At 40.3% G+C, this 25,809-nt stretch overlaps 1 protein-coding gene and 1 long non-coding RNA gene across 9 annotated transcripts in view; one reads left to right on the top strand and one right to left on the bottom strand.

Moving 5' to 3' along the window:
- VTI1A (vesicle transport through interaction with t-SNAREs 1A) overlaps positions 1-25,809 on the bottom strand; it is a 338,695-nt gene that overhangs the window by 264,241 nt on the left and 48,645 nt on the right. For 4 of the 6 annotated variants that reach the window (XM_077349746.1, XM_077349742.1, XM_077349745.1 and 1 more), the window contains exons 4-5: positions 6,329-6,406; positions 1,270-1,290 (exon numbers count right to left, since the gene is read on the bottom strand). In XM_077349746.1, coding sequence (XP_077205861.1) covers positions 1,270-1,290; positions 6,329-6,406 — 99 coding nt within the window. The remainder of the gene's footprint in view (positions 1-1,269; positions 1,291-6,328; positions 6,407-25,809) is intronic. The other 2 variants (XM_077349747.1, XM_077349743.1) reach the window with 1 other exon arrangement.
- The window catches only part of LOC143843538 (uncharacterized), a 129,334-nt gene that overhangs the window by 68,452 nt on the left and 35,073 nt on the right, over positions 1-25,809 (top strand). For all 3 annotated transcript variants that reach the window (XR_013233592.1, XR_013233590.1, XR_013233591.1), the window contains one exon: positions 441-515. This is a non-coding gene — a long non-coding RNA (uncharacterized LOC143843538). The remainder of the gene's footprint in view (positions 1-440; positions 516-25,809) is intronic.

Genomic DNA, 25,809 nt, shown 5'->3' with positions numbered 1-25,809 from the left:
TTCCAACCAAAATTTTGATTGTAGGATCCTCATGTTACGTAACCTGTCTTCTGTTTACATTACCCTGTGAAATAATATGTACAATAATGATACTCCATAAACAGCAATTGAGGACAGAGCTGAAGGGCTATTTCCTCTCTCAACTGCATTTTATATAGTAATATAGTATTTCCTCACAGTTTACTGAGAAGTTGCCTAGCTGTTGGGGAGTTAAAATAGCATTATTTCATATATTTGATCAGTCTATTAAGGAAGAATATAAATCAAAGATGCACTTATATTTAAGATATTTGTAATGCAGTTCCTTTAAAGTATGACCATCATTTATCCAAAATACCGTCTCTCCTATCTTTCTGAAATAAAAATATATGACCATCTCCCAATATCGCCCACTAAATACAAAACTAAACAAATGTAATTTGTTGTCTGCTCTCTGCCAGGAACTCTGAGATGTCACTATACAGCTACCTCAGAATATTGGTTCCCTAGCAACTTTTACTGTACCAAGCCTCTGAGTAAGTAATGATTTTTTTTGCACAATAGCCAAAGAATTTGCTGTAAAAATAATATTGAACAGGAATCTTCAAAAACACACTAGAAAATGTCAGGAAATGACCATAAGATACTTCTACAGCTGTCTCAAAAGCATTGCTGCCACTTCAGGTCATTTCCTAAGGTGTGAGGAAAAAGGGCTCTCATCTACATTCCCTACAGCATATGTGCAAATAAATAATAAATATTGATGTACAACTGAGCATATATCTACCTGGATTCTACTTTCAACATGCATGCAATATTTTCATACTGTTTTGTATGTCAGTAGGTCTATACAATTATGTATTATGTATTGCTAGTAGGGTTTCAAGCAGAGTTTTTCTCCCCCCACTAATGCAGTACTTTCTCTAACAGTTCTGAGATATAAAGGTATTTACTCCATCAAAGATTGTGTGATGCAGATATCATTACAGGATCTGATTAGATCATGATATTCTAATAGAGATCAAATAGTAGTTTTCCTTCTTCTTTCCAGTGCCTTTAAATTATCCCTTTCCTCTATGCTATCAAAGAATTGCAATTTTAAAGGTTTGATCTAGGGATTCCCATGTACATATAGAAAGAAAGAAAGAAAGAAAGAAAGAAAGAAAGAAAGAAAGAAAGAAAGAAAGAATTTAATTTTATTTGCTGAAATAGTGACCAAAAAAGATCTGCTTCAGATTTGGAGGAGCTTTAAAGGAAAAGCTAGACAACAAAAAGCAAGGAAGTACTCACCTCTTCACGTAATTTTATCAACTGCAACATGAACGCACAAAAAAAGATAAAAAGGAAAGAAATGGCAGGAAAGAAAGATCAGTTGTGTGACAGGATACAGAATTAACATTGACAATTTATCTGTTTACATGTTTAGCATTTAAAAATCACAGACAAACACATTAAAAGAACCTAAACATAGACTACATGCAGAGTTTTTTGAACGAATAAAGATCACTTTCTCACACTGTCACATTAAACAAAGAGAATAGTGTGAAATTCTCTTTTAAACCACATCTAAGACACCATCATGAAATAAAGGGAATGACTTCATAGAAGTCTATAATATAAAAGGGAAAAACAAGTTTACTATTCCTCTCTTCTAAGATAGTACAGCTGAAGTGATTTTGTATATACAAGTTTTCAGGATGTTTTTGTATTATTTTTTCTTTAGTCCTGACACCTGCCTTTTTATTTGTTCAACAGAATAATCTTATTAAATAGATCAGAGTAACTACAATAGATGGCCATTGGGCTCTGGTTGTATTGTTTTTATAACAAAACTGGAAGCTTCATTTTAACTCAACTGTTATTTTTTTTTTTTTTTGCCAGGCCTACGCAATTTAGTATAGAAAAATTCTAATGTCTTTCCTGATTAAAAATAAATAGACAACAAAACATAATGTTTACAGTTATAACCTACAGGTTTGCTGAACAAACACATTTTGACATCTTTTGTATTATATTGCTACACATAATTCACCAAAAGTCCCTGCTACTAACCTTAAAAAGGACGACTCATTTGTCAGTTATACTGGAAATACTAAACTGATGGATTCAGAAAGGAACAAATATGGCTATCGCACTTAGATAACAGATTATCTTGACAATTAAAGAGCAACTTTAGCTAGTAACTGACAATTTATGAATTTCTTTAGAAACCGTTTTTGTACCAGAAGTCTCCAATTAAATGTAAGCTGTATTGTCAATTCACTTTTTGTTATATTAATATAAAATTAATGAGCATAGTAGTACCAAACACTCATGAGGTTTCACTTAATAAGTAGGAATGCAACTGCTGTTAATAGCCCTTTATAAAAGAATATTTTCTATGATTTTGATATTACGAAAACACGCATTCTTCTCCAAAACCACCCTTAACCCACCTGTTCGTAAATTTCTTTCTTGCTCCCCCCTTCTTCTTCAAGATAAACATCTGTTTAAAACAGATGACCTAGTGTTGTTTGCATCACTATCTTCCCCCACCCCAAGGTCACCATTCCTCAGCTGGCTATGATACTTTAAGGGCCAAAGTTTAAAACTACTTTCCTGCAATGGAGACCATTTGGGGCACGACACTTTACTATAGTCAATGAGAGTTTTAAAACGCTCCACATTTGTTTTTTCAATAGAACCCAAACAAAAAATGTTCTATCTTGTTTGTGCTGCATGGCTGCATTTAAGCCCTGCAAAGGATTTGCAATGAAGCTAAGTAATGGGAGACTTTCTTTTTTAAATGATGACTGAAAGATATTCATTCAAATTAACAAAAGATTTCCCCCCATTTAACAATGGTGGCACTTGATGAAATTCTACAACTGCTATTTTTTACATTTTTTACTATATAAAGCTTGCTAAACAAAGTCAAACAACATTAAAATGTGTGTAGCCACCATTTTATATTATGATAATCAGCATATTTTTGAAACAAAGATTCTTCTTTTTTTCCCAATTTGATACAAGCAGTAATCTGCTCCTTTGTAGACTAAAAAAAATCTGGTTTACGCTGGTTTGAACCAGTGGAATCTCTTGTGGCTAAGCCTTCTGCTGTGAGTAGAATCAAAACTGCAACACAGAGTGTGTGCACGTCTGTGAGGCATGTCACGTGACACGGAAAACTACCGAATTTCCCCCCAAGAAGCTGATAACGCCACTGCCGTCTCTGCCCGCATACAGATAACGAATAAATGCTGAACTCTATTAAACGCCCTTTACACATTATCATGGGTCGAACACACAATTTTCTGAACTTGTGATGACTGTCTATTTATTTTGCTATAAACTCTCGGCATGTAACGAACAGATTTGTGACTGGTAATGATCTGCTCTGACAGGACTATATGAAGTGATACCAACCTTCTTTAGATCTTGGGGAATTAAATTGACCAACTTCAACCCCTGGTCAGTTTCTGGAGTTTTAACACACTTTATGCACAGCAATTCCAAATCTCACATTATTAGAACTTGGTTGTCCAAAATTAGGCAACCATATCACCAAAAATATTTACTTTTCTATGGTAACTTACATGCTGTCTTGGCTTACTTTGTACTTGAGACATTCTCAAAGGTAACTGACATTTCAATTACCATGAATTATTTCAAATTATCCTAATAAATCTAGTTTGGCAAAGATAACAGAATTTTATTTCAAAAGATAAGATTTGTAAGCAGCAAAATGTTCATACAGTTTTGTTTGTTAATTTGTTTTTAACAAGTGGACAACTTCTGATTAACTCTGAATTGGCTTTATTTTCTGAATCACATAACCTAAATCCTCTAAATTACCATATCCCCAAATGAAAATGCAGATATAACTAAGTATTGGATCACTGCAGTGAAGAGCTTGGGCCTTTCTGAAGACCTGATGAAATCAAAACAGAAGAGTACTGCTTAAAGTACTATATTTACACATTCACAGACTATTTTATACAAACACACACATCAGTTTCATCCAGTGCCACGTAATGAGCACCTTTTAATAGCTTAAAATTTCTAAATAAATAAATGGGGGAAGGGGGCAGATAACGCAACTAAGCACAGCCAGGTTTTTATCTTATGCTTTTGTAATTCAAAATGAGCTGCATCTCATTATACCTCCCTAAATTTGAATTAAGAGCAATTAATAAGCACAAGGGCAGGAAATTAAATAAATATATTCCAATGCAATCCACAACCATCTACCCTATCTTCAAAAAAGCTTTTGTTTTAAATAGAACATTGCAACTTAAGTTGAGAGGGAAAAGCAGCTTTTACATACATTAATATACCTGTTAGTCATTGCTTCGAGGTAGTCATTAAATTATGAAGCCATAACTGTGTTTCCCTTCCCCATCAAGAATTGCTGTACACAGCATTTAAAATATTTCATAAAAGCGATTGTTCAGTCTGGCTGTCCATGATAAACTACTTGATGTGTACATATTTGCTTTAACAGTTGTGCCAGTACACTTTGGAACCACAACTGGACACAGAAAAGCCATACAGGTAACAGATTCCAGGCAGATATTTACTAGTAGATATTACACACAGAGATCACTTTATCTTCCTGTTCCCAACAAAAATATTATTCTGATTTAGAATTTTATTTATTTCATTTTTATTTATTACATTTGTATATCGCCTTCACAACAGTTTCTTTTGACATTCCCAGTTCTCTTGACAGAGTCTCTCCTCAAATACCTATCAGCCTCTGTAAAGCAGTCAATACTCCACATTTGGCCAAGCACCAAACAGTGATTTTTGTTTTGGTGCAGCATTTTTGTACTCTTATGTTGATTTCTTAATTAGAATAATGGTCAAACTACTGTTCATTTCTGAACTTTAACATTAAAAAAAGTTTGCCACACAACGTTTTTTTCATGTTCATTTCAAAGCATTATTCAAGCAATTAATTCTCTCATTGGCACTCAAATTCTAAACATATTGCTGGCAACTCAGGGTATCAAATAAGTTCTAAGAGGTAAAATTGGTAAATTCTTAAAGTAGTTTTAAAAATAATAAATTCTGTTTTCACATATGAATTATCGTAACTTTCCTTTTAAGGTTAAAGTCACAAACATTCCTTTTGTAATCTAAAAATGAACCAAATAATTTGAAATCAGAAAGCTAAAACTGCTATTTAGCACTGAAATTTATCAATAGGATATTTGTGTAATATTTTCCTTGAAACAAATGACCCCTCTTTAAGATGAAAACTTAAGATGAAAACTTCTACAAAGCAATAAAATTCCTTAATTAAATATGCATTGTAACATTACAGAATATTACATAAAGGACACAATCTATCTAAAGTTACATACTTTCAAATCCCTGCTTTGGAGTACAGTCTCATTTTAACATGGAAAACATACAATTTATGACAAACATATCACTTTATAACAAGAATATGATACCTTACAAATACAATAGCGGATCATTTAAAAAAATCAGGAAATATGGAATTTATGAAACAAAGTCAAAAACAAACTTCTTTGTAAATAATACAGCAATTTATTTATTATTAGACACATAATTTTACTTGTTTTATTACTTCTTATTATGTAACTTTCAATCAGGAATAAGGGTGGCACAGTGACAGGTATTTAAAAAAGCAACTTTAAATATTTGAATGGATGTCAATAGGATATGAAGCCTTGAAATCACTGTTTCTCTAATAATAGTAAAAAACCTCCCTACTGTACATTAGTTACCATGCACTGAACATGATGAATGTAGAAAAATTAATCAACAGGCATATAGTTCCTGAACAATCCTTTAAGACACTAATAAAACTTTGTCAGTTCCAGTATATACTTTTTGAACTAATCTGCATTTTTTATACAAGGGAGGAAAAAACTGGCTTCAAGAAGACAACCCACATGGAAACACAGAGTAACTGTCAGATTCTGAAGGCTCATTTTCATTTGTTTTGCCTGCCAGTGTTGATTTAATTATAATTCATTCTTATCAAAGCTGCATTATGTAATTTTTTTATTCCTTTTACAAGTGTTTGAGGTGAAGACCTTGGCTTTGTCGGCAAACACAGTGTTTCAAGTTATTCCTTAAGTACCAAGTAATAAAGAAAAAGAGAAGAAAAGATTTTTTTAAAGATAGCAGACAGTGATCACAAGGTAAAGGGTTAAATTGTAAGATCTCCAAGAAACATTTTGAAGTTGATTAAGACCCCAGCTTTGCATTAAACAGTATCACTTCCACATGAGTTGTTACTAATGCTGTTAAGGAGCAGCTTGAGAAGCCCAGTGTGCCAATGACCTCCTTCACCCTCCAGCCACCCACTAGGGCTTCTTGATTAGCATCCTACCTGGATCTCCGAGGAATTCCCATCATCCCCTAGGAGCTCATTCCGCACCTCGTCACTGTAGGCAATCCGTGACCTTTTCTGTAAAACAAAAAGAAGAGAAAAAAGTGTGAGCAAGCAAGGCTCCGGAGCCATCACTATCAAGGCTGATCATCTTAAAACCTCGAGAGCCCTCTAATGGATACCTATTTGATTAAAGAAACCTCTAACGATAGTTCTTACTGAGTTCTTTATCTATAAGAGGTATAACACTATGAAGGAATTATCGATACTTTTAGCAGAATGTCTAAATTATACCCTTCAACCAAAATTAGCCTAGCAAACTATAGCTTATACAAGAAGAGATGCTTCTAAGTTCAATGGGAAATACCCCAAAATCTTATCTGATTTCTCCCAATCAGTCCCCTCCCAAACCCCTGTCATTTTACAGAATCTTAATTCTCTTTAACCCAATATCTAATTAGATGAACCTTTTCGTTTCCTACCAAGGAGAAAAGTGAGTTTATATCATATAACATGCAATTAAATTTACACATTTAGGAACTGTCATTCAGTTTTTGTTATTGCATACACAGAGTGGAACTGGAAATGTCAAAACAAAAAAGCAATCAGAGAAAGAGGGGGAGATTTTGCCCCCTGTTCTCTTTCCCTTCTGCCTTAAATTATAAAGAAAACTTGTAACAAAGCACATCAGCCATAGAGTTTTTAAATTCTATACTGATATGTCTGAAAAGACCCAGTGACACAGCTGTTAACTGAAACCACACACTGGAAGCCATTCTCCCCTCCCCAAACATAGCAAGGGCAAATGATACACAGTAACAAGATTTGGGGGGGGGAGACAAAAAAGGATTTTGTAAACTGGATTGCCAGAGCTCACTGAGTTGCAGTTCAGGGCAGAGGTGACATTATATCTATCATATGCAGCCAGAGTGTTTCTTTGGCATTGGGATTATAATATGGATCAGATCACACAACATTTGATATGGCAATTCTTGTTGCATATATTTTGTTTTCTTCCCATGGAAAATAAGGCAACTAAGGCCCTCAGTAAAACTGAGCTCACCATGCAAGACACCGAGCTGGCTTCTACAGGGCAGATGCCATCTGATTCCCCCCCCCCCCCCGGATCCAGTATGCATATTTCTGATCTACTACTTAGGTGCTGAAATAAAGACTTGAACAGAGGACAACACTGAAAAGAAGTTATACTGAATCCAAGTCATGCTAGTTAAGCAGCGCTGAAAGTACTTGCTTGTTCCTAGTATTCTTGAAAATGGCATTAAAGTCTGGAAGTTCACATCATCATTCCCTCTAATAACAAACGATGTTCCAGTGCCCATCAGTAGGGCACTATGTCAGCACCGCTGCCCCATTGAAAAGGAAATTCCCCAGACATGCAGAAAAATATTAGTTTGCAAATTAAACATAGATATGCTTTTTGTCTTTCAAGAGTCATGGAATTTTGGGGACGATTGTCAGCTGGAGGAAATTGAGCCCTTTGTACCATAGTAGAGGGGAGAATTCAGATAAAGGGGGCATTTCCCAATCATTTATACCTTCCCCCCCCCGACTCTGTGCAGTCCCCCCCCCCCATATAAAATACATGTATTTTTTTCCCGGAGGATGCATAGAAACTTTCATTCTGATCCCTTAGTCTTCAAGAGAAGTACTGCACAGGGTCATATTTTGTATTTTGCTCTCTTTTTGAAAATGGATCTGGGTTGAAATTCTAATCTGAAATGTTGATTGTGCCCTGAACAGATATATAGTAACTTTTATTCTGCTATCACAACCTTCAATGGAGCCATGAGACAATACATTTACTGACACAGTTACAAATTTCTATTGCCAAAAGAAGCTTTTAGACCTCTATTTAAAGTTCCAGTGATTGTCTGCAACATCCATGGCTATTAAAGTGATGCAGCTACAAGTTCTCTCAATAGATAATGTGTAGCCACGGTGATACAAAGCATGGAGAACTTGTATAATGGACATCGTGAATCCAGTCTTTTCTCCCCACTATTTGGATATCTCAGACACAGCAGTTTCACATTAACCAAGTAAAAGTAGTCTGTACAGCATTAAAGGAAATGGGAACCTTTAAAGAGGCTCTAGTATCAGAGCTGCCTGTTTAAATTATTCATTTCATCACTATGGGGGACTAAAACACTCTGCAGTATGCAAGAATATCATATGGAGATGGGTTTTGTTTTTCGCTTTTTTCACCAAAAAGCCAACAAATTGGCATAGATTGCTCAATTACGATATCCTATTTTGTGTTTGATATACATCAGACAAGGAAGGAAGTTACAAACGTATGTCAACACATGATTCAGTCTTTTTGTTCTGTTTGCCACTACAATCACAGTCTAGGAATTTACCATGCATGGTCACATAGTTACTCCTGCTCATGGAGTTTGTGCTTTAAAATATGGGCAACCATTGTGACTTCAGAATAAAATGTACTGTTCATTGGTTTGCTCACTGCTACATAACTGTTTAAGCCATTTATGTTTGATGTTCTAGTTGTATGTGCACACTTTGAGGTACACACCGGAACTACTCAATCACCCAGACAGTCCTGCTTCAGTCCTGCAGCACAAGCTGCTCTGGGGGGAGGGTCTTTGGTGCTGCTGTGTTAGTCAGGCTCTGCCTAATAAGAATTTTGAAGCTCAAATAGAATCTGACAGAAGAAGCTGGCAAAGATTAAAAGTAAACACACTGGACAGCAGGGGCCTCTTATTTACTTACCTCTCCACTTGTAGCTATTTATCCATAAAATTTGAAAGGGAAAGGGAAGGGGAGAATGACCAAAATTGATCCGTGGTTCTTGTTCCACTACAACCCCTACCAGACTTTTCAATATATAGCTGAAGAATGTTCAGACATCTTAAAAGTGAAAGTCTGATATCCATGTAGTTACTTTTAATGTGATGAATATAATAAGTAGTCAGGTGTTTAAACAATATCACTGGCTGGTTAGAAGGAATAAGAATTGTGACTCCAGACCTCTGAGCAGGTAAATTATGTACACTTTATTATATAGGCTTAGTAATGGCCTATGAACACAGCTGCCAGTGGCAGAGAACCATCTTCAGATACCCAGGACAAAAATCCCTAATCCTCCTAAATTATCAGAAGATAAGAGAGTCTTTTATGGCTGAGAACATGAAATACCAAACATGATGTTGCCAATGTCTTAATGAAAGGCCTGCCCCAGTGGTCCCCAACCTTTCTGAGGTTGGGGACCGGCAGGGCATCGGGGCGTGGGCCACGCCCATGCATCGGCCGCGCCCGTGCATCAGGTCGTGCCCGCGGGCTGCGCCCACACATCGGGCCGCACCCGCGGGCTGTGCCCATGCATCGGGCCGCGCCCGCATGGGCGCGGCCGGCCCCGATTCCCTCTCCCCGCCCTCCCGCAGTAAGAAGCTTCCCGGGCTGCAAGCTTGCGGCCTGGGAAGTTTTTTACTGCGGGGGGGGCGGGGAGAGGGAGCCGCGGCCTGCCACCGGGCCGCGGGCCGCAGGTTGGGGACCACTGGCCTGCCCTACTAAGTCTTCAGGGAAGGACTGCATTGGTTGTTCTGGATTTAGGAAAAGGTATAAGGATACAAAACTCATTCTGCTTGTTCCTTTCTCTGAAGTCTTGTACAAAGTGAAAAAAGAATTTCCCTCAGTCTCTCTGTGTATATTAGAAGACACAATAGTAACCAAAAATAAGTTGCTTTTAACAGAGTCCAAATCTGTAGATGCTAAGATTGCCAACCTTGAGGTGGGTCCCTGGGATCTCCTGATCTCCAGACAACAGTGTTCAATTTCCCTGGAATAAATGGCTGCTTTGGAAGGCATTATACCCAATGAGCCCCCCCCCTAACTCCCACCCTTTCCCAGGCTCTACCACCAAATCTCCAGGAATTTCCCATTCTAGCTGACAATTCCAGTAGATTGATTTGAAATACCATTTCTGCTATGTTGATCTCATAATTGTACTGCTAAAATGCATACCATCAATCACAAGCAATTCTAGCTCCATGAGATAACAGAATCCAGTGTAGCTTATCCCTAGAACCTAAAGCGAGGTCAACAATGACCACAGGGACATTCATGGGGAGTCTAAGGGAAGCACTGGTTCAGTCTTTGCTGAAGAAACCATCACTCAATCTGCATCTGTTTCTGCATCACTGCTCTGTCTTGCACCTAGCATTTCTGGGGAAGGTGGTTGAGCGAGCTGCCACAAATAAACTACAAGCATACCTGAATAAAGCATCTGTTAGACCCATTCCAGTCCAGTTTTCAATCTGGCCATGTGGTGGAGACTGCCTTGATCACCCTGGCAGACAACCTTCAGGGTGGCTGTACCAAAGTCAGTCAGTGCTGCTAGTGTTGCTAGAACTCACAGCAGCACTTGACTTCGTTGACCAAGAGCTGTTAGCCTGCTACTTTGTTGGCGTAGAGCTACAGGGCTCAGCCTTAATACTGATTGGTCTCCTTCCTTCAGGGTTGAGGACAGCAGTTGGGGAAAAACAATCAAATTGCTGTGAGCTCCTCTGTAGGGTGCCTCTGGGCCCAATATGATTCAACATCTTCCTATACCCTTTAGTCTACCTGGCTTGGAGGCATGGGCTTTGATGCCAACAGTACATAAATGACACCCAGTTCTACCTGCTAATGTATGACTGGCCAGATTAATCTCCAAATTCACTGGCTTCAACAGACCTGCTTGAATCTCAGCCCTAAGAAGACAGAGGTCCTGTGGCTAGGGAGGAAACGGCTGGAAGAGAAAGTGGACCTCCCATGTCTTGATGTTCAGCTGACAATTTTGCACTCTGTCAGGAATTTGGGAGTGATCTTAAGACACCTCCCTTACAATGAAGGCTCTACTCCATAGTGTAGTATGCCAGGCACTTTTCCATCTGTGTCAAGTGAAGCTACTAGTGCCCCATATGACCCCAGAAAACCTAGTCGTCCATGTAATTGGCACCTCTAGGCTAGATTACTGTAACTCACTCTGCACAAATTTATCCTTAGCTCTAATCCAGAAACTGCAGATGGCACAAACTGCAGCTGTTTGGGTCCTTACATATAACCTACCATCCAACAGCTACACTGGCTGCCAGATGAATTCTGGGTCAGGCTTAAGGTTCTGGTTCTAACTTATAATGCCATGTGAGATCTGGGCCCTGTGTATCTAAAGAGACCATCTCTCCCAGTATGCCTACAGGTCTCTAAAGTCATCAAATACTAACATGTTGGGGGTGCCTGGCCTGAAAGAGGTATGTCTGGCCTCAACCATGGCCAGGGCCTTTTCAGCTTGGCCCCAACCTGGTGGAACAAGCTGCCAATTGGGATTGGGGCCCTGAAGTACCGTATTTGCCGGCGTATAAGACGATTGGGTGTATAAGACGACCCCCCAACATTTCCACTCAAAATATAGAGTTTGTTTCATTACATTACAGTACTATGGGCCACTATGGGCAGCTATGTCGATCCCAACTGAAGTGCACCCGGCGTATAGGACGACCCCCCACTTGGAGGCTTGTTTTTCAGGGGGAAAAAGTAGTCTTATACGCCAGCAAATACTGTAACTAAGTTCCTTGGGGCCTGCAAAGTGCTGCTCTTCCATCAGGCATTTGTTGAGGCCAGAACTATTAGTCAGCAAAGCCAATAAAATCTATGGGCCTCCCACATTCACCCCCAGGTTATTCCTGCTGCTGCTGAATACAATGAATGTGGAAAGTGGCATATGGATTGATAAATACATAAGAAGCAGAGCATTATATGTTTTTATTATGATTTTAATTGTGAAGTTATGGCATTATGTGTAGAAATATGTTGTGAACCTCCCTGAGCCTGCTGGTGAGGAGGGGCAATCTAGAAGACATCATGATGATGATGATGATGATGATGATGATGAAGCACCCATCTGAACAAAAGTATTTTCAATTTTCAAAGAATATTACGCACTTCATTATGACAGAGATTTATATTTTTATCTACCTTTTGCTATAGATTTAGTTTGGTGTTATATAAATTTTGTACATCATCAACAGCACTGCTAACATTCATTCCCATGGTCCTTTATTCACATGTTCTCTCTCAACTCTTAAAAAAAAGCTTGACAGACTAACTAGCCCTTTTGACTACAATTAAGGCCAACTCTACGATAGTCATCAATAAATAATCTGATAGTACTTTTGATCACAATTTCATCCCAAAATGAATTGATCACATAAAAGACTAAGCTTTTGAACTAAAGTGCCCATTTGTTCTCTTAGAATTTATCAAAAATATCAATACAGCACTATCCTTTGTCTTTAAAATAATAAGCACACAATAATCTTACTAGCGCTCTAAATGAAGCTGATCACCATTAGTGAAAGCAAGACAAGGTAATTTAGTGGAACAGTTATAAAGATACTGTATGATCTTAACTTTTTCATTTTGTATTGGATATAAATTTGTACAGCAGCCAAATGCAAGTGTGATAGCTTGTGCTGGAAAGTGTCACCCATAGTGCTACAGTTTGAAGGAACCCAATTCATAATGCATTTTATAAATAGTTAATGATTTCTATACATAAGCTAACCAGGCAAATCAAGAAATTGTCAACATTTTTAGTCTTAGTTGTCAGTTACCACTGTCTACTGCTACTTTAAATGTATGTTTCTAGAAGAGACTGAGGCTTTACTGAATCTGTAATCCAGTGCCTTTTCTGGGCAACTGGAGAGCAGTTTAAGAGTTATTATATACAGCTCTCCCCCAGCAAAGGGTTGTCAACAACATAAGTTTTCTTTCTCCTAGCAATCAGATCTACCTGTGTGTGCAAAACATTCTATGCACACAAAAGGGCTTAACTCTGTTTTGAAAATGCATGTGTTTGGCACAGCATGGGAAAAAGGCACAATGAATTCTATTTAACTTACAGTCAGACTAGTGACTAATTATGGATAGATATTTACCAACTGCTCTCATGGTAAATAATAAATAAATAAATAGTATGCATGGACAAATTTGTATGTGATTTAGCAATCTTCCTGCTAAAGTGTCAGTAAAAGAAAAATACTGTGATTAAAAGATTATGGTGGCAATGTGACCAATCCCTGGAACGACTGCTATAGAAAGAAACCTATTACAGTCATAGGCACGCTTTTCCCTTATGCATAACCCTCTACCACTCCACCTAATAATCTGATTCAAAACACTAAGTGGTGAAGTCACAAAGTTCAACTCATAATCCTTCATAACCTTGAAAGCCTACACAAAACCAGCAAAACAGCAGCTTTAAACGTACCACAACACCCAGATCTTACACCAAGGAACAATTTGATCCAGACAGACCTCACTTGCTGTAAGAACAGGATTTTTGCATACTGATTCTCTTAAAGCCTTTTTTCAAACAGATACACTTGCTCTGTCTGGCAATTTGGCTTTAAACAATCTTCTGCTTGACCCAAGTCTTAACATTTCCCAACTGAACTGAATATATTCACAGACAAACACAGCTAAATTAGAAATGAAATGAATTAATGCAGCTTAAACTAATTAAGAACTGTGATCTGCTACACCACCCCTGTATGTAATTCTACATGTGAAACACAGTATATGTAGCCATTCCTATAAGAATTCTGCTAAACTACTAATCTGAGTGTAACAATGAAGTTATCCTATTACTAAATCATATGAGAAGTTAATTTCCAAGACCCGCACATGGCAAAGGAATTGCTTAAATTGCTCCACCTGGGAATTTAATACAATGCTATTATCAGACCAGCCACATGGTAAATAGATTTATAATACTTTCCATGTGTTAGGTTATGTTGTGTATGAATTAAGCAATGATCTGGTATTACAATGCAATCAGCTCCTTCCCGCACCTGGTAGACAGGAGACTTTGTTAAATTACTACCTATACAGCCAGATCAGCAACATAAATATGGAAAAAGCAATGGGAAGCGAAAAAATATTTCGTCACATAAATAATCTCACATAGTAACCAAATGAGATGTAGATGGGAAAAGGTGCTCAAAATTATCAGTCCCCGACATCTGTACAACAGAACTCAGGCTAGCTCAGTTCTGCACCATTTTGGCATAATTGTCTATATTCCACACTTTAAATTACTCACTGACATTCTGCACTGGTCATACTATAGATGACAAAACACTGGCCAGTTTACTTGTTTAATTTACAGTACTTTCAGCCAGTCGTATAAATGAATAGTATACTTGTATGGTATGTATTTTTAAACTCTTAATTCAAACTACCACTAACCAAACTAGTATTCAGACACCCCACTCACAAACACACGCACACACACACATCAGAAGAACAGTATTCTTTAGAAATTCTATACTTTATGCAATTCTAAGGTACTGATTTTCTGTAAAGCTTTATGGTGGTGGCTCATGGGAATTGTAGTCCATGGACATCTGGAGAGCCACAGTTTGGCCACCTATAAGAAAACAGACTGTGAGAATCAGGAACAATGCTGGGTGGCCGGCAAAACTACCAACCTCAAGATGGGCTCTGGAGTAGGGTTGGGCGCTTCTGTGTCCGAAGCAGCCGCTCGCGGCCAAAGAAGCCAGCGCCGCGGCACGGGGAGTGGCCAAATCATGCCTTAGTTAAGGTGACCAGATTGTCCCACTTTTGGAGGGACATCTGGGGGTACCTGGCAAATTGTACTTGTGTTGAAATTAAAATATATATATTATAATACTATTTTTGCATTCTATGCATTCTATGAAACTTTTTGTTGCTCCATATAGACCAAATTTTAAATCAAGAACCCCCCCGGTCAATGGTGTCCCGCTTTACCAGTGTTAACATCTGGTCACCTTAGCCTTAGTCCCAATCAGAATCAGTCCCCTGTAACAGTTCTAAATTGAGTTGCCACTGCGAATTCACAGCTGTCATATGGTTGCAAGTCCCTGTGGCAAACATGTAAAATGTACCGTACAGTTTAGCAAAGTTCAGATATCCCTATGCACAAACTGAACATTTTTTTCACATTAGTTTGGATCTTTATAGCCTGGAGATGAGCAGCAATTCCAGAATATCTCAAGGACTCACCTGGAGGTTAGCTGTCCCTGGTCTGAACATATTCCTTGAAGTCTGGAAAGTGGGGCCTCAAAAGTGTGTAATGCCCCCACAGCCACCTAGCACCCCCTGACCTATTTCAGGTCAAGAAAACATTACAAATAGGAGATAAGGTTGCCAGATTGGTGTAGGTTCATGTTCTGGAATTCCACACTACCTAGGTGTGCATAAATCTGAATAGGGTCAAAACTGCTGTGCACAGAGAGACCTCCTCTTAGGGTTGCCAGCTTCCAAGTGAGGCACTAAAATCACACCAAACCATGAACTAGTGCTCTCACTACCCCACCTCCCCCACGGGGAGTCTGTTATGGGGAGAGAAGAAGAATTGGTTCTTATATACCCCTTTTCTCTGCCTGAATGAGTCTCAAAGTGGCTTATAGTCGCCTTCCTTTTCCTCTCTCCACAACAGACACCCTGTGAGGTGGATGAGGCTGAGAGAGCCTTGATATCACTGCTCAGTAAGAACAGCTTAATCAACACCATGAGAGCCCAAGGTCACCCAGCTGGCTGGCAGAATCAAACCTGGCTTACCAGATTAGACGTCTCCAATCCTAACCACTACACCAAACTTCCCTGGAGGAAGGGAAGGCGATTGTAAACTGCTTTGAGACACCTGACTGATGGGTGACTGTGGGCCATTATCAGTTCTCACAGAGCTCTCTCAGCTCCACCTCACTCACAGGGCATCTGTTATGGGGAGAGAAAGGGAAGGCAATTGAAAACTGCTTTGAGACACCTGAGGCCTGCTGGGTGACTGCGGCCCATTCCCAGTTCTCTCACACCTCCACAGCCCTCACAGGTTGTCTATTATGGGAAGAGGAAGACTCCTTTGGGTAGTAAACAGCAGGGTACAAAAGTCCAGTTCTTCTTCTTCTAAGGGGCAACAGTGAAAGAAGCATGTGGGCACATATATCAACGATAAAAAAATGGAGACAGAAGTGTACTGTGCACTGTGTGTACTGTGACTACCCGTGCACTGTGTACTGTGACTACCCCATGTGTATTAGGGCAGAGGGGCATTTTGGTATCTGTGGCCTAATTCACACCAGAAGGGAAATGATGCAGAACTGGGGGGAATTGGTTGCCATGTAATCTCCCCCTAAGAAGAGTCTCCAGTCTGATTTTCCCTTCACATATCTGAAGACATGGCTCTGGAAAGCTCATCTGTAACCACTATGCCACAATTCCTAAAGGTCAGTCCTCTCCCACACTCAGCTAACATTCCAATCCACAGGTTCGTAACACCCATCTCTCCACACCCACAACCTCATTTGTCATCACACCATCGCAACTCCCCCCACAACACAAACATTTCACCTCATGCCCTTACAAACTGCACAACCCCTCCCCTTCCCAATGCCAAGCTCTCTCTATCTTAATCACTCTCTTCTTTTCTACCTCCCTCTCTCTTTGCTACTTTTTACCCTCCCCCCCCCTACTATCAGCTACAGATCATTGTATCAGCTACAATGGGCTTTAATTCTAATTAAATTCTAAAAGGTCCATAAAAGATGTCTAATTGCAATAAAAACATTTCTTTACTATGTTCTTGATTTTGGTTAAATTCTCAGATACATTTTTAATCCTACAAAGATACCAAACGCTATCAGAATTTCATCTTTTAACTGCATAATTTATCTTCAGTAAGCAATAGAAACTATTACAATTGGTGAATAACTCATGCTACCAGTAGTTAGGGATGGTTGTGAATATGGTTTTGCATACATTACCACATAACGTAGTAATCAAGATGATTTCTCTCATCAACAATTCAGTACAAAGATGCATAGATTAAATGGGTGAAAATGTGGAAGATAAATTGTGCAGCATATTATAGACCAGTGGTCCCCAACCCCCAGTCCACGGCCCGGTGCCGGGCTGTGAGAGCCTCTGCAGTGGGCCGCGGCTCCCTCTCCCTGCCCCCCCACAGCGAGAAGCTTGTCAGGCTGCGAGCAAATCGCCCACCGAAGCAGCCGATTAGCTTGTGGCCCGGCAAGTTTCTTGCTGAGGGAGGGGGGAGAGGGAAGCGTGGCCACCGGCATACTGTTGGCGCAAATGCACACGCATGGCAAGTCCGCGCATGCGTGTTTGCATGGTCCCCGAGTCGCCCTATCCCCTCACCCCTTGGCAGCGGTCCGCAACAGGAAAAAGGTTGCGGACCGCTGTTATAGACAACAGAATTTGCATTACAGCTGGATGAGTCAACTTTACTAGACAAAGAAATGATTTTTTTTTGCTTTTCCTTACATGAGCTTTATCTAAGACCAAACGTTTTGGTCAAGAGTTGTTATTTGCAATGCAACTAAGAACAGAAATTCAAAAGGCGTCCATATTCCTTTCTGTTGAGCAGTTCTTCAGAGACAAGAAAATTCCACTTACTAACATATTTGCTAGTGCAACTGATAGAACACTATCAATGACTAGTTGTAATGCGGGTGTGTTGCTTATTTGAAAAAAGAAATAGCACCGTTCACTGTGTCATTCAACACCTAGTCGAAAAATACTTCAGTAATTGCATACAAAAGTCATTAAACTAATAAAATATTACATAAAAATAGTAAATATACCTTACACCCATTTAGTTAAGCTCAATTTTCAGTATTACTCGGAAAGGAATTGTTGGCACGATTTGCATTCTTCCATTTTGTGTACTTATGCTTTATCATCACTTTTCACGATTAAATCATGGGAGTTTGATAATATCCAGACCTGGGTCCAAGAGAAGGATGCTGCATGTGATCACGATTTGGCTCAAAAATCAAAGTTTTCACTATGGTACCCTAGGCTAAAGCCTAATAGATGCTTAGCCCGCTTTTTTAAGGATTTAGTTAAATCTATGTAAAGAAAGGTGCCCATATCCAAACCTCTCCATCTGCTAACTTATATGGGAGATTTAACAGTCTCCCATTTGATAAACGTTTACGCCCTCACAATATGAATCAAGTAGAAGATCTCAAATATTATCTGCTATACTGTCCACTTTATGATTCTACGTGGCAATGGGTGGAGGGGTGGGAGGCAATGTGTGCATGGAGCGCCTGGCCCCACAAGGTCTGGAGTGGCTTCCCTTGGCTTTCCCTCATCTCGCACTCCAAAGGCAGCAGGGTGAGTGCACGGCAGCCATGGGGCTGGCACTCCTCTGCCTGGCAGCCACCACTGCCTTGCTGTTGCCGCCTCCATTACTGACGCCGCTGCTTGGCTGGTGCCACCGAGGCACCACTGGCCAGATGGAGCAGCGGGCTGGGCAGGACGGTGCAGTCCGCTGCACCCCTTAGCCAGGGAGCATCTGGCCATGGCCAGCTCCTTAATGCGGGCACTCTACAAACCGGCCCAATCCAGGTGGGCATGCCCTGGAAGTGGTGTCCAGATACCCAGACATGTCCCGGACATCGCTCCACCCTTAGTGGCTCCACCAAAATATTAGAGACACTAATGGTTAAGATTTGACCAATTTTGAACCAACTACCTGTTTTGCATTTCTGGTTCTGATGAGGACCAAATTAAATTTCTTTTGGTAGATGTATTCCCAACACTGAAGGTAGTTACGTTTATACTAATATCCATGTCCCTCAGGACATGATTTAATTCTCCTGCCAAGTAAACCACCCAGAGCTAAAAGAATGGGCAGTATAGAAATCCAAATAAATAAATAATAACTTTAAACTGATATCACGTCATCAGAGTTATCACATAGGGTAACTGCTATCACTTCATCAAGCTCATCCATCCATTGTATTAAGAATTTACTGAACAGTGAAATGGTTACTAAATATGGTATCAAAGATCCTTGCTAAATGACAGACTTTGAAAAGCTGGAATCACTTATTCAAGTTCATCAGTTTTGTTAAATAAACTAAAAAGTTTTAATTGGATTTTGAATAAATGCAAAATTAATTGCATTAATTACTTAGGCAGATTATAAGTGGGTGGGCAGAAGAGATTGTGTCAGCGCTTGGCTCTTGTAGTCCTTTCTTGCATGGTCCAGGAAACAGCCATTCTCCCCCTAATACATTTGCTAGATGTCTGGAAGCTATAACTGTAGTTAGAGCAGAGTCGCCTAAAATTCAATCCTTCCAAGATGGAGATCTTGTAGCTGGGAAGGAAGGGTGCAGATCAGGAAGCATTGTTGCCCAACCTAGCTGGGGTGCATCTTAACATCTCGCCCTGTGTTAGGAATCCGGGAGTGTTCCTTGACACCTCCTTTACTATAGAGGAACAGGTCACAAGAATAACATGCCTGGCAATCTTCCATCTTTACCAGGCAAGTCCAATAGCGCCCTAACTGTTCCCAAAGCACTTGGTCACAGTGATCCATAGACTGACTTCTGTAATTCTCTCTACACAGGACTTCCCTTGTCCTTGACCTGGAAGTTGCAGCTGGAAGTTGCAGCTAGGGTCTTCACAGGAACACCTTGGAGGGCCCACAACCAGCCAGTGCTGAGGCAGTTGCATTAGTTGCCAGTTGCAGCCCGATCAAGTTCAAGGTTTTGTTAGTGACCTTCAAGGCCCTTTGTAGTCTGGGACCCACATATCTGAGGGACTGCCTATCACCTTATGCTCCTTGCAGGGTTTTGCACTCTGCAAGTACTAATTTGTTGATGATTCCTGGCCCCTGGGAAGGTCGCCTGGTCTCATCCAGGACCAGGGCCTTTTCGGTCCTGGCCCCTACCTGGAAGAATGAGCTCCCAGAGAAGCTGAGAGCCCTGCAGGAGTTTTTGCCGTTCCCCAGGGCCTGTAAACTGGAGCAGGGTCTGTAAACTGGAGCTCTTCCTCTTTGTTAGAGGCCAGGGTGCCAAAGATCGAAGGGCCCCTCCTCAGATTAGAGCAACAGTTGGCGCCCCTGGAAATCTATGCCCTGAGTTATTGAGAGAGTAAAGGAGAACTAGTTGGAGAGTGGGGATATAGGATGCGTTCTTGATTTCTTCATTGCCAGAGCTTGTTTATTTTGTAGCCTGCCATGAGCCAGAGTGGCAGATAAGAAAGGAAAATAACAACAAAAACTACTACTACTACTACTACTACTATAAATAAATATAAATATAATAAATAAATATAATAAATATAATAACATTTATTATTTAATTTACTTATTATGATTTAATAAAATATAATAAAATTTATAGTATACAAATACATATACATATTATATTGCTATTATCTTCCTTATATTGAATCAAGGAAACCACGATTCTCAATAATGCTTTTTATAGGGTGGGGGCACTGGGCATTAGCTTATGAAACCTGTCAATGACCTGATTTACCTTAAGAATAATAATTTTAAAAAAGACCCAGGCAATGAAATGATCTTTCCTAAGTATCCTCTCTCACGTTCAACTAGAATACTAAGGGGCTACAGACAATAAAGAGATATAATGACAAAAATTCAGGATAAAACCAACAAGGCACAGGGTAGAACTCATTTTAAAGCCTACATTGTAGCCATGATGCTGACAATGAAACAATATTTTTCTCTCACCATTGTATCTGCATAGTGTAAACCTGCAGAACTCTTCTGTGTGGCCAGAAGCCTATCCAGTTCCAACTTAAAGGAGAAGGTAGATTGTTCTGCAGACTGCTGAGATTATTTTGCTAAACATTTTTAGATAAATCTCTCACATTTATTCCAAGTTAGACTCTACATTAGCAGTGACAGGATTGGATGGTCCCAGGGTTATGATTTCTCCAGTTGTGTGGGATGACTTTCAATTTGTCAAGCTTGAAGATATGGATAGGATTCCTAGAGTTTTGAGACCTACCCATTTCTCTTACTGCTTAAATCCACTACGGTAAGTTGGCAGGCAGGTCCAGGAGACAGTAAATGCCTCTCTGAGAAATGGTTGGGCAGTAGCGAGTCCTCAAGTGTTGAATAACTGCCATACACAGTCTCAGATGTATCATTCTTGAGCAAGCCAACTGAGCAAGTTGTGACTGGGCAACTTTAGGGATTCCTGAATGAAGCTGATTGTTTGGATCTATTCCAATCTAGTTTCAATACTGTTTATGGGACTGAAATGACCTTAGTTGCCCTGAAGAGTGACCTGTACTGGGAAATGGACAAGGGAGTGTGACGTCTCTTAGTTCTTCTGGAAAGCTTGGCGGCTTTTGATACCATCAGTCATAGTATTCTTCTGGATTACCTTTCAGAGTAGGAATTGGGAGGCAGTTCTGTTTTTTTTTTCCTGTGTGGAAAATATCTTGCCACTATGCTGCATGCCCTGGTAGCATCCAGATTATTGCTCATTGCTGAACTGGACATGCCAATTCTCTGAAAGCTTCAGTTGGTGTTGCAGTCATAACATTGCCTGAAGTAGGAGCCCTGTGCCATCTACACTGGCTCCTAATCTGCTGCCAGATTTAATTCAAGGTGCAAGTATTAATTTAAGCCCTATATGACTTGAAGTCAGCATAACAAAAGGACTGCCTACTCTCATATGACCCTACCTGTCCTCAACCCCCGGGCCAGGGACCAGTCAGTGGATCAGTTGGTACTGGGCCATGGCTCCTCCTCATCCTCCTCCCCAGCTGCTGCCTTGGGGGCTGCCCTGCCACTTTACCGCCGGCTCACCTTTGGTGCTCTCCGGTGGTTGCCATGGCTGGGGCTCCCCCTCGGCGTGGCACTTTGCAGCTGCTGCTGGCAGTGCCCTCCAGCGGGTGGTGGGAAGTAAGGGGCGCAGGTGGGAAAGCAAGTGGACTCAGGTGGCGTCAACGTCCCTCAGCAAAAGACTACCCCCCCCCCCAGGCCTCAGTAAAATTGTCAAGTGTTGACCGGTCCCGGTGATGAAGAGGTTGGGGACCACTGCTTTAGAGGTCATGCTTCTGGTGCTACTGCTATCTGAGAGTAGATGGGTAACAAACTTGAAAAACTGCCTTCTTGGTGATAGTGCTGAAACACTGTAATCCCTTCCCCAGGGCAGGGTACTGTCACTCTCTCACTGTTCTTTAAAAGAAGATGAAGTTTTTGATGTGGTGATCTCCCTCTGTTATTGGCCTTCCTCCATGGTTGTGTTATATGTGGTCACAATTATCTGTAAAATTAAATGGAATAATTATGTTACCTATACTTTATTTCAAATGCTCTTCTAATATTTCACATGCTTTAACGGTGAACTGTTTTGAGGTTCACCACATTAGTGACCATATTCAGATAGAAAGGTGGCATAGAAATGTTCTAAATAAATATTAATCAACACACTTAAGATTCCCCGCTTTTCTTTCCTTACTTTAAAATAAATGCTTATTTGAACAGGGTTATATGGAGGGCTGCTGTTTGTATCTTAATGTTCACAAATAGACTTTGAAGTCCACAGCATACTGAAAGAGAAGCAAGTTCTCACCTTCTCTGTTTCATAGAATTATAGAGATGGAAGGGGCCATACAGGCCACCTAGTCCAACCCCCTGCTCAACGCAGGATCAGCCCTAAGCATACTAAAGCATCCAAGAAAAGTGTGTATCCAACCTTTGCTTGAAGACTGCCAGTGAGGGGGAGTTCACCACCTCCTTAGGCAGCCTATTCCACTGGTGAACTACTCTGTGAAATTTTTTTTCCCTATGTAGCCTATATCGTTGTACTTGAAGTTTAAACCCATTACGGAGTGTCCTCTCATCTGCAGCCAACAGAAACAGCATCCTGCCCTCCTCCAAGTGACAACCTTTCAAATACTTAAAGAGGGCTATCATGTCCCCTCTCAACCTCCTTTTCTCCAGGCTGAACATTCCCAAGTAACTCAACCTATCTACATAGGGCTTGGTCCCTTGGCCCCAGATCATCCTCGTCGCTCTCCTCTGTACCCTTTCAATTTTATCTACGTCCTTCTTGAAGTGAGGCCTCCAGAACTGCACACAGTACTCCAGGTGTGGTCTGACCAGTGCCATATACAATGGGACTATGACATCTTGTGATTTTGATGTGATGCCCCTGTTGATACAGCCCAAAATGGCATTTGCCTTTTTTACCGCTGCATCACACTGCCTGCTCATGTTTAGTTTACAATCCACAAGTACCCCAAGGTCTCGTTCACACACAGTGTTACCTAGAAGCATATCCCTTATCCAGTAAGCATGCTTTTCATTTTTCTGACCCAGATGCAGAACTTTACACTTATCTTTATTAAATTGCATCTTGTTCTCATTTGCCCATTTTCCCATTGTGTTCAGATCTCATTGAACTCTGTCTCTATTTTCTGGATTATTTGCCAGTCTTCCCAATTTGGTGTCATCTGCAAACCTGATGAGTAGTCCCTCCACCCCCTCATCTAGATCATTAATAAATATTTTAAAAAGTACTGGGCCGAGCACCGAGCCCTGAGGTACCCCACTACTCACCTCTCTCCAGTCTGATAAAACACCATTGACAACAACTCTTTGAGTGCAGTTCTCTAACCAATTCCCTATCCACCTAACCATCTGAAAATCCAGATTGCAGTCCTTCAATTTATCCATCAGAACATCATGGGGAACCTTGTCAAAAGCTTTACTAAAATCCAAGTAAATGACATCAACCGAATTTCCCCGATCCAGCAAACCTGTTACTTGGTCAAAAAAGGAAACCAGGTTTGCCTGGCAGGACCTGTTGGAGACAAATCCATGTTGACTTCCTTGATTCACCAAATTGTCCTCCAGATGTTTTCAGATCACTCCCTTTAATATCTGCTCCATTATCTTCCCCACAACACAGGTCAGGCTCACTGGTCTGTAGTTTCCCGCGTCATCCTTCCTCCCTTTTTTGAAGATCGGAATAACGTTTGCTCTCTTCCAGTACTCCGGGACATCTCCAGTCCTTAAAGAGGTCCCGAAGATGATGGACAAGGGCTATGCAAGTTCTCCGGAAAGTTCTTTGAGCACTCTCGGGTGCATTTCATCCGGCCTAGGCAGCATGGCAAGCATTATTCCAATAGATCTAGTGGGCACATGCTGTGACTAATCAATACCTAACATGCTAAAATACATGTCAATTCTGGAAATATGCCATTTTATACCTTCTAAAAGGATGATGATGAGCTCTCTTTATTTCCTATCAAGCTAATGCTAATAACTGATCTTTATTTTGCACCTCCTCTTAAGTGTTCGTTCATGCTCCGGGATAATTTATCTCTTGTCTTAACTTATTCAAAACACTTATGTTCATTTTTGAAAACTTACAGAAATCAGTTCAAACTTAGCATGCATAATGCAACAATGTATTGGTTCATTGCCAAAACTCTGAACCCACTTTTCATGTGACTTTATTCCTGAGACCTGAAGTGGCATGACTTAAGACACATAAACAACACTATACTCTGATATGCTGCCACATGAAACTGCTTTGACTGGAGCTGGAGAGGTGGTACAAGTGAAAGCAACTGGAATGATATCTCCTGAGAATGTGAAATAACTTTTGCAACATCTGGTATCTACACTCATTCCGTTTTTGGATTGGAAGCATAGGCAAGTTAAAGAGAATAGAAACCTGGAAAAAATCAGACTTCACAGAACATTTGGAAATTAAATTTGGAAGTAGGAAAAGCCTTCTTAAAATTTCATATGAAAGAATAATAAAAATGGTAAAGGCAGACCACAATGGAGAATTCTATGCACATTGTATGGACTTTCCACTGATGGCCTGCATAGTCAGAAGCACATCAAAATTTTGAGACCATAACTTGCTGTGTTTCTTAAGATCTGAAGAATTCCATTTCTATTTTTAGTTTAAAAAGAAAATATCAGCATTTTGTTGGCTTTTTTTGCACAGATACACTGAACAGGCTCGATTTTGCTATCTGATAATAGAGCAACATTCTTCATTTTTCTAGGAAACTATGTTTTAAAGAAGCAATGACAATGGAAGAATGAAAAACACATCTACTTCTGAATCCACTGCTGCAAAGCAAAAGAGAAAGAGATGAGTGCTCCCTAAGAGTTGGATCCAGACTAAATTGGCAATTGCCACGAATTCCTTTTTCCACTGCAGATTCCACTCACGGCATGCCTTTCAGCCGTCTACCCAACAGGAGCAGCATTTTGTGGAGATCAGTGAGCTCTAATGGGAAGGTAGAAGCAGTAAAGTTCCATTCTGCAATTGAATATTTAGTCTGGACCCAACCAAAGAACTATAATATTTATCTCTCCCTTCATAGGTAAAGGTAAAGGTATCCCCTGTGCAAGCCCTGAGTCATGTCTGACCCTTGGGGTGATGCCCTCTAGCGTTTTCATGGCAGACTCAATACAGGGTGGTTTGCCAGTGCCTTCCCCAGTCATTAACGTTTACCTCCCCAGCAAGCTGGTTACTCATTTTACCAACCTCGGAAGGATGGAAGGCTGAGTCAACCTTGAGCCGGCTGCTGGGATTGAACTCCCAGCCTCATGGGCAGAGCTTTCAGACTGCATGTTTGCTGCCTCCCTTCATATGAAA

The sequence above is a fragment of the Paroedura picta genome, chromosome 8 (assembly GCF_049243985.1).
Source record: "Paroedura picta isolate Pp20150507F chromosome 8, Ppicta_v3.0, whole genome shotgun sequence".
In the NCBI taxonomy this organism is placed as follows: Eukaryota; Metazoa; Chordata; class Lepidosauria; order Squamata; family Gekkonidae; genus Paroedura; species Paroedura picta.
Note: the sequence above shows the minus strand (reverse complement) of the source record. Positions and strands in the feature narration are given on the sequence as shown.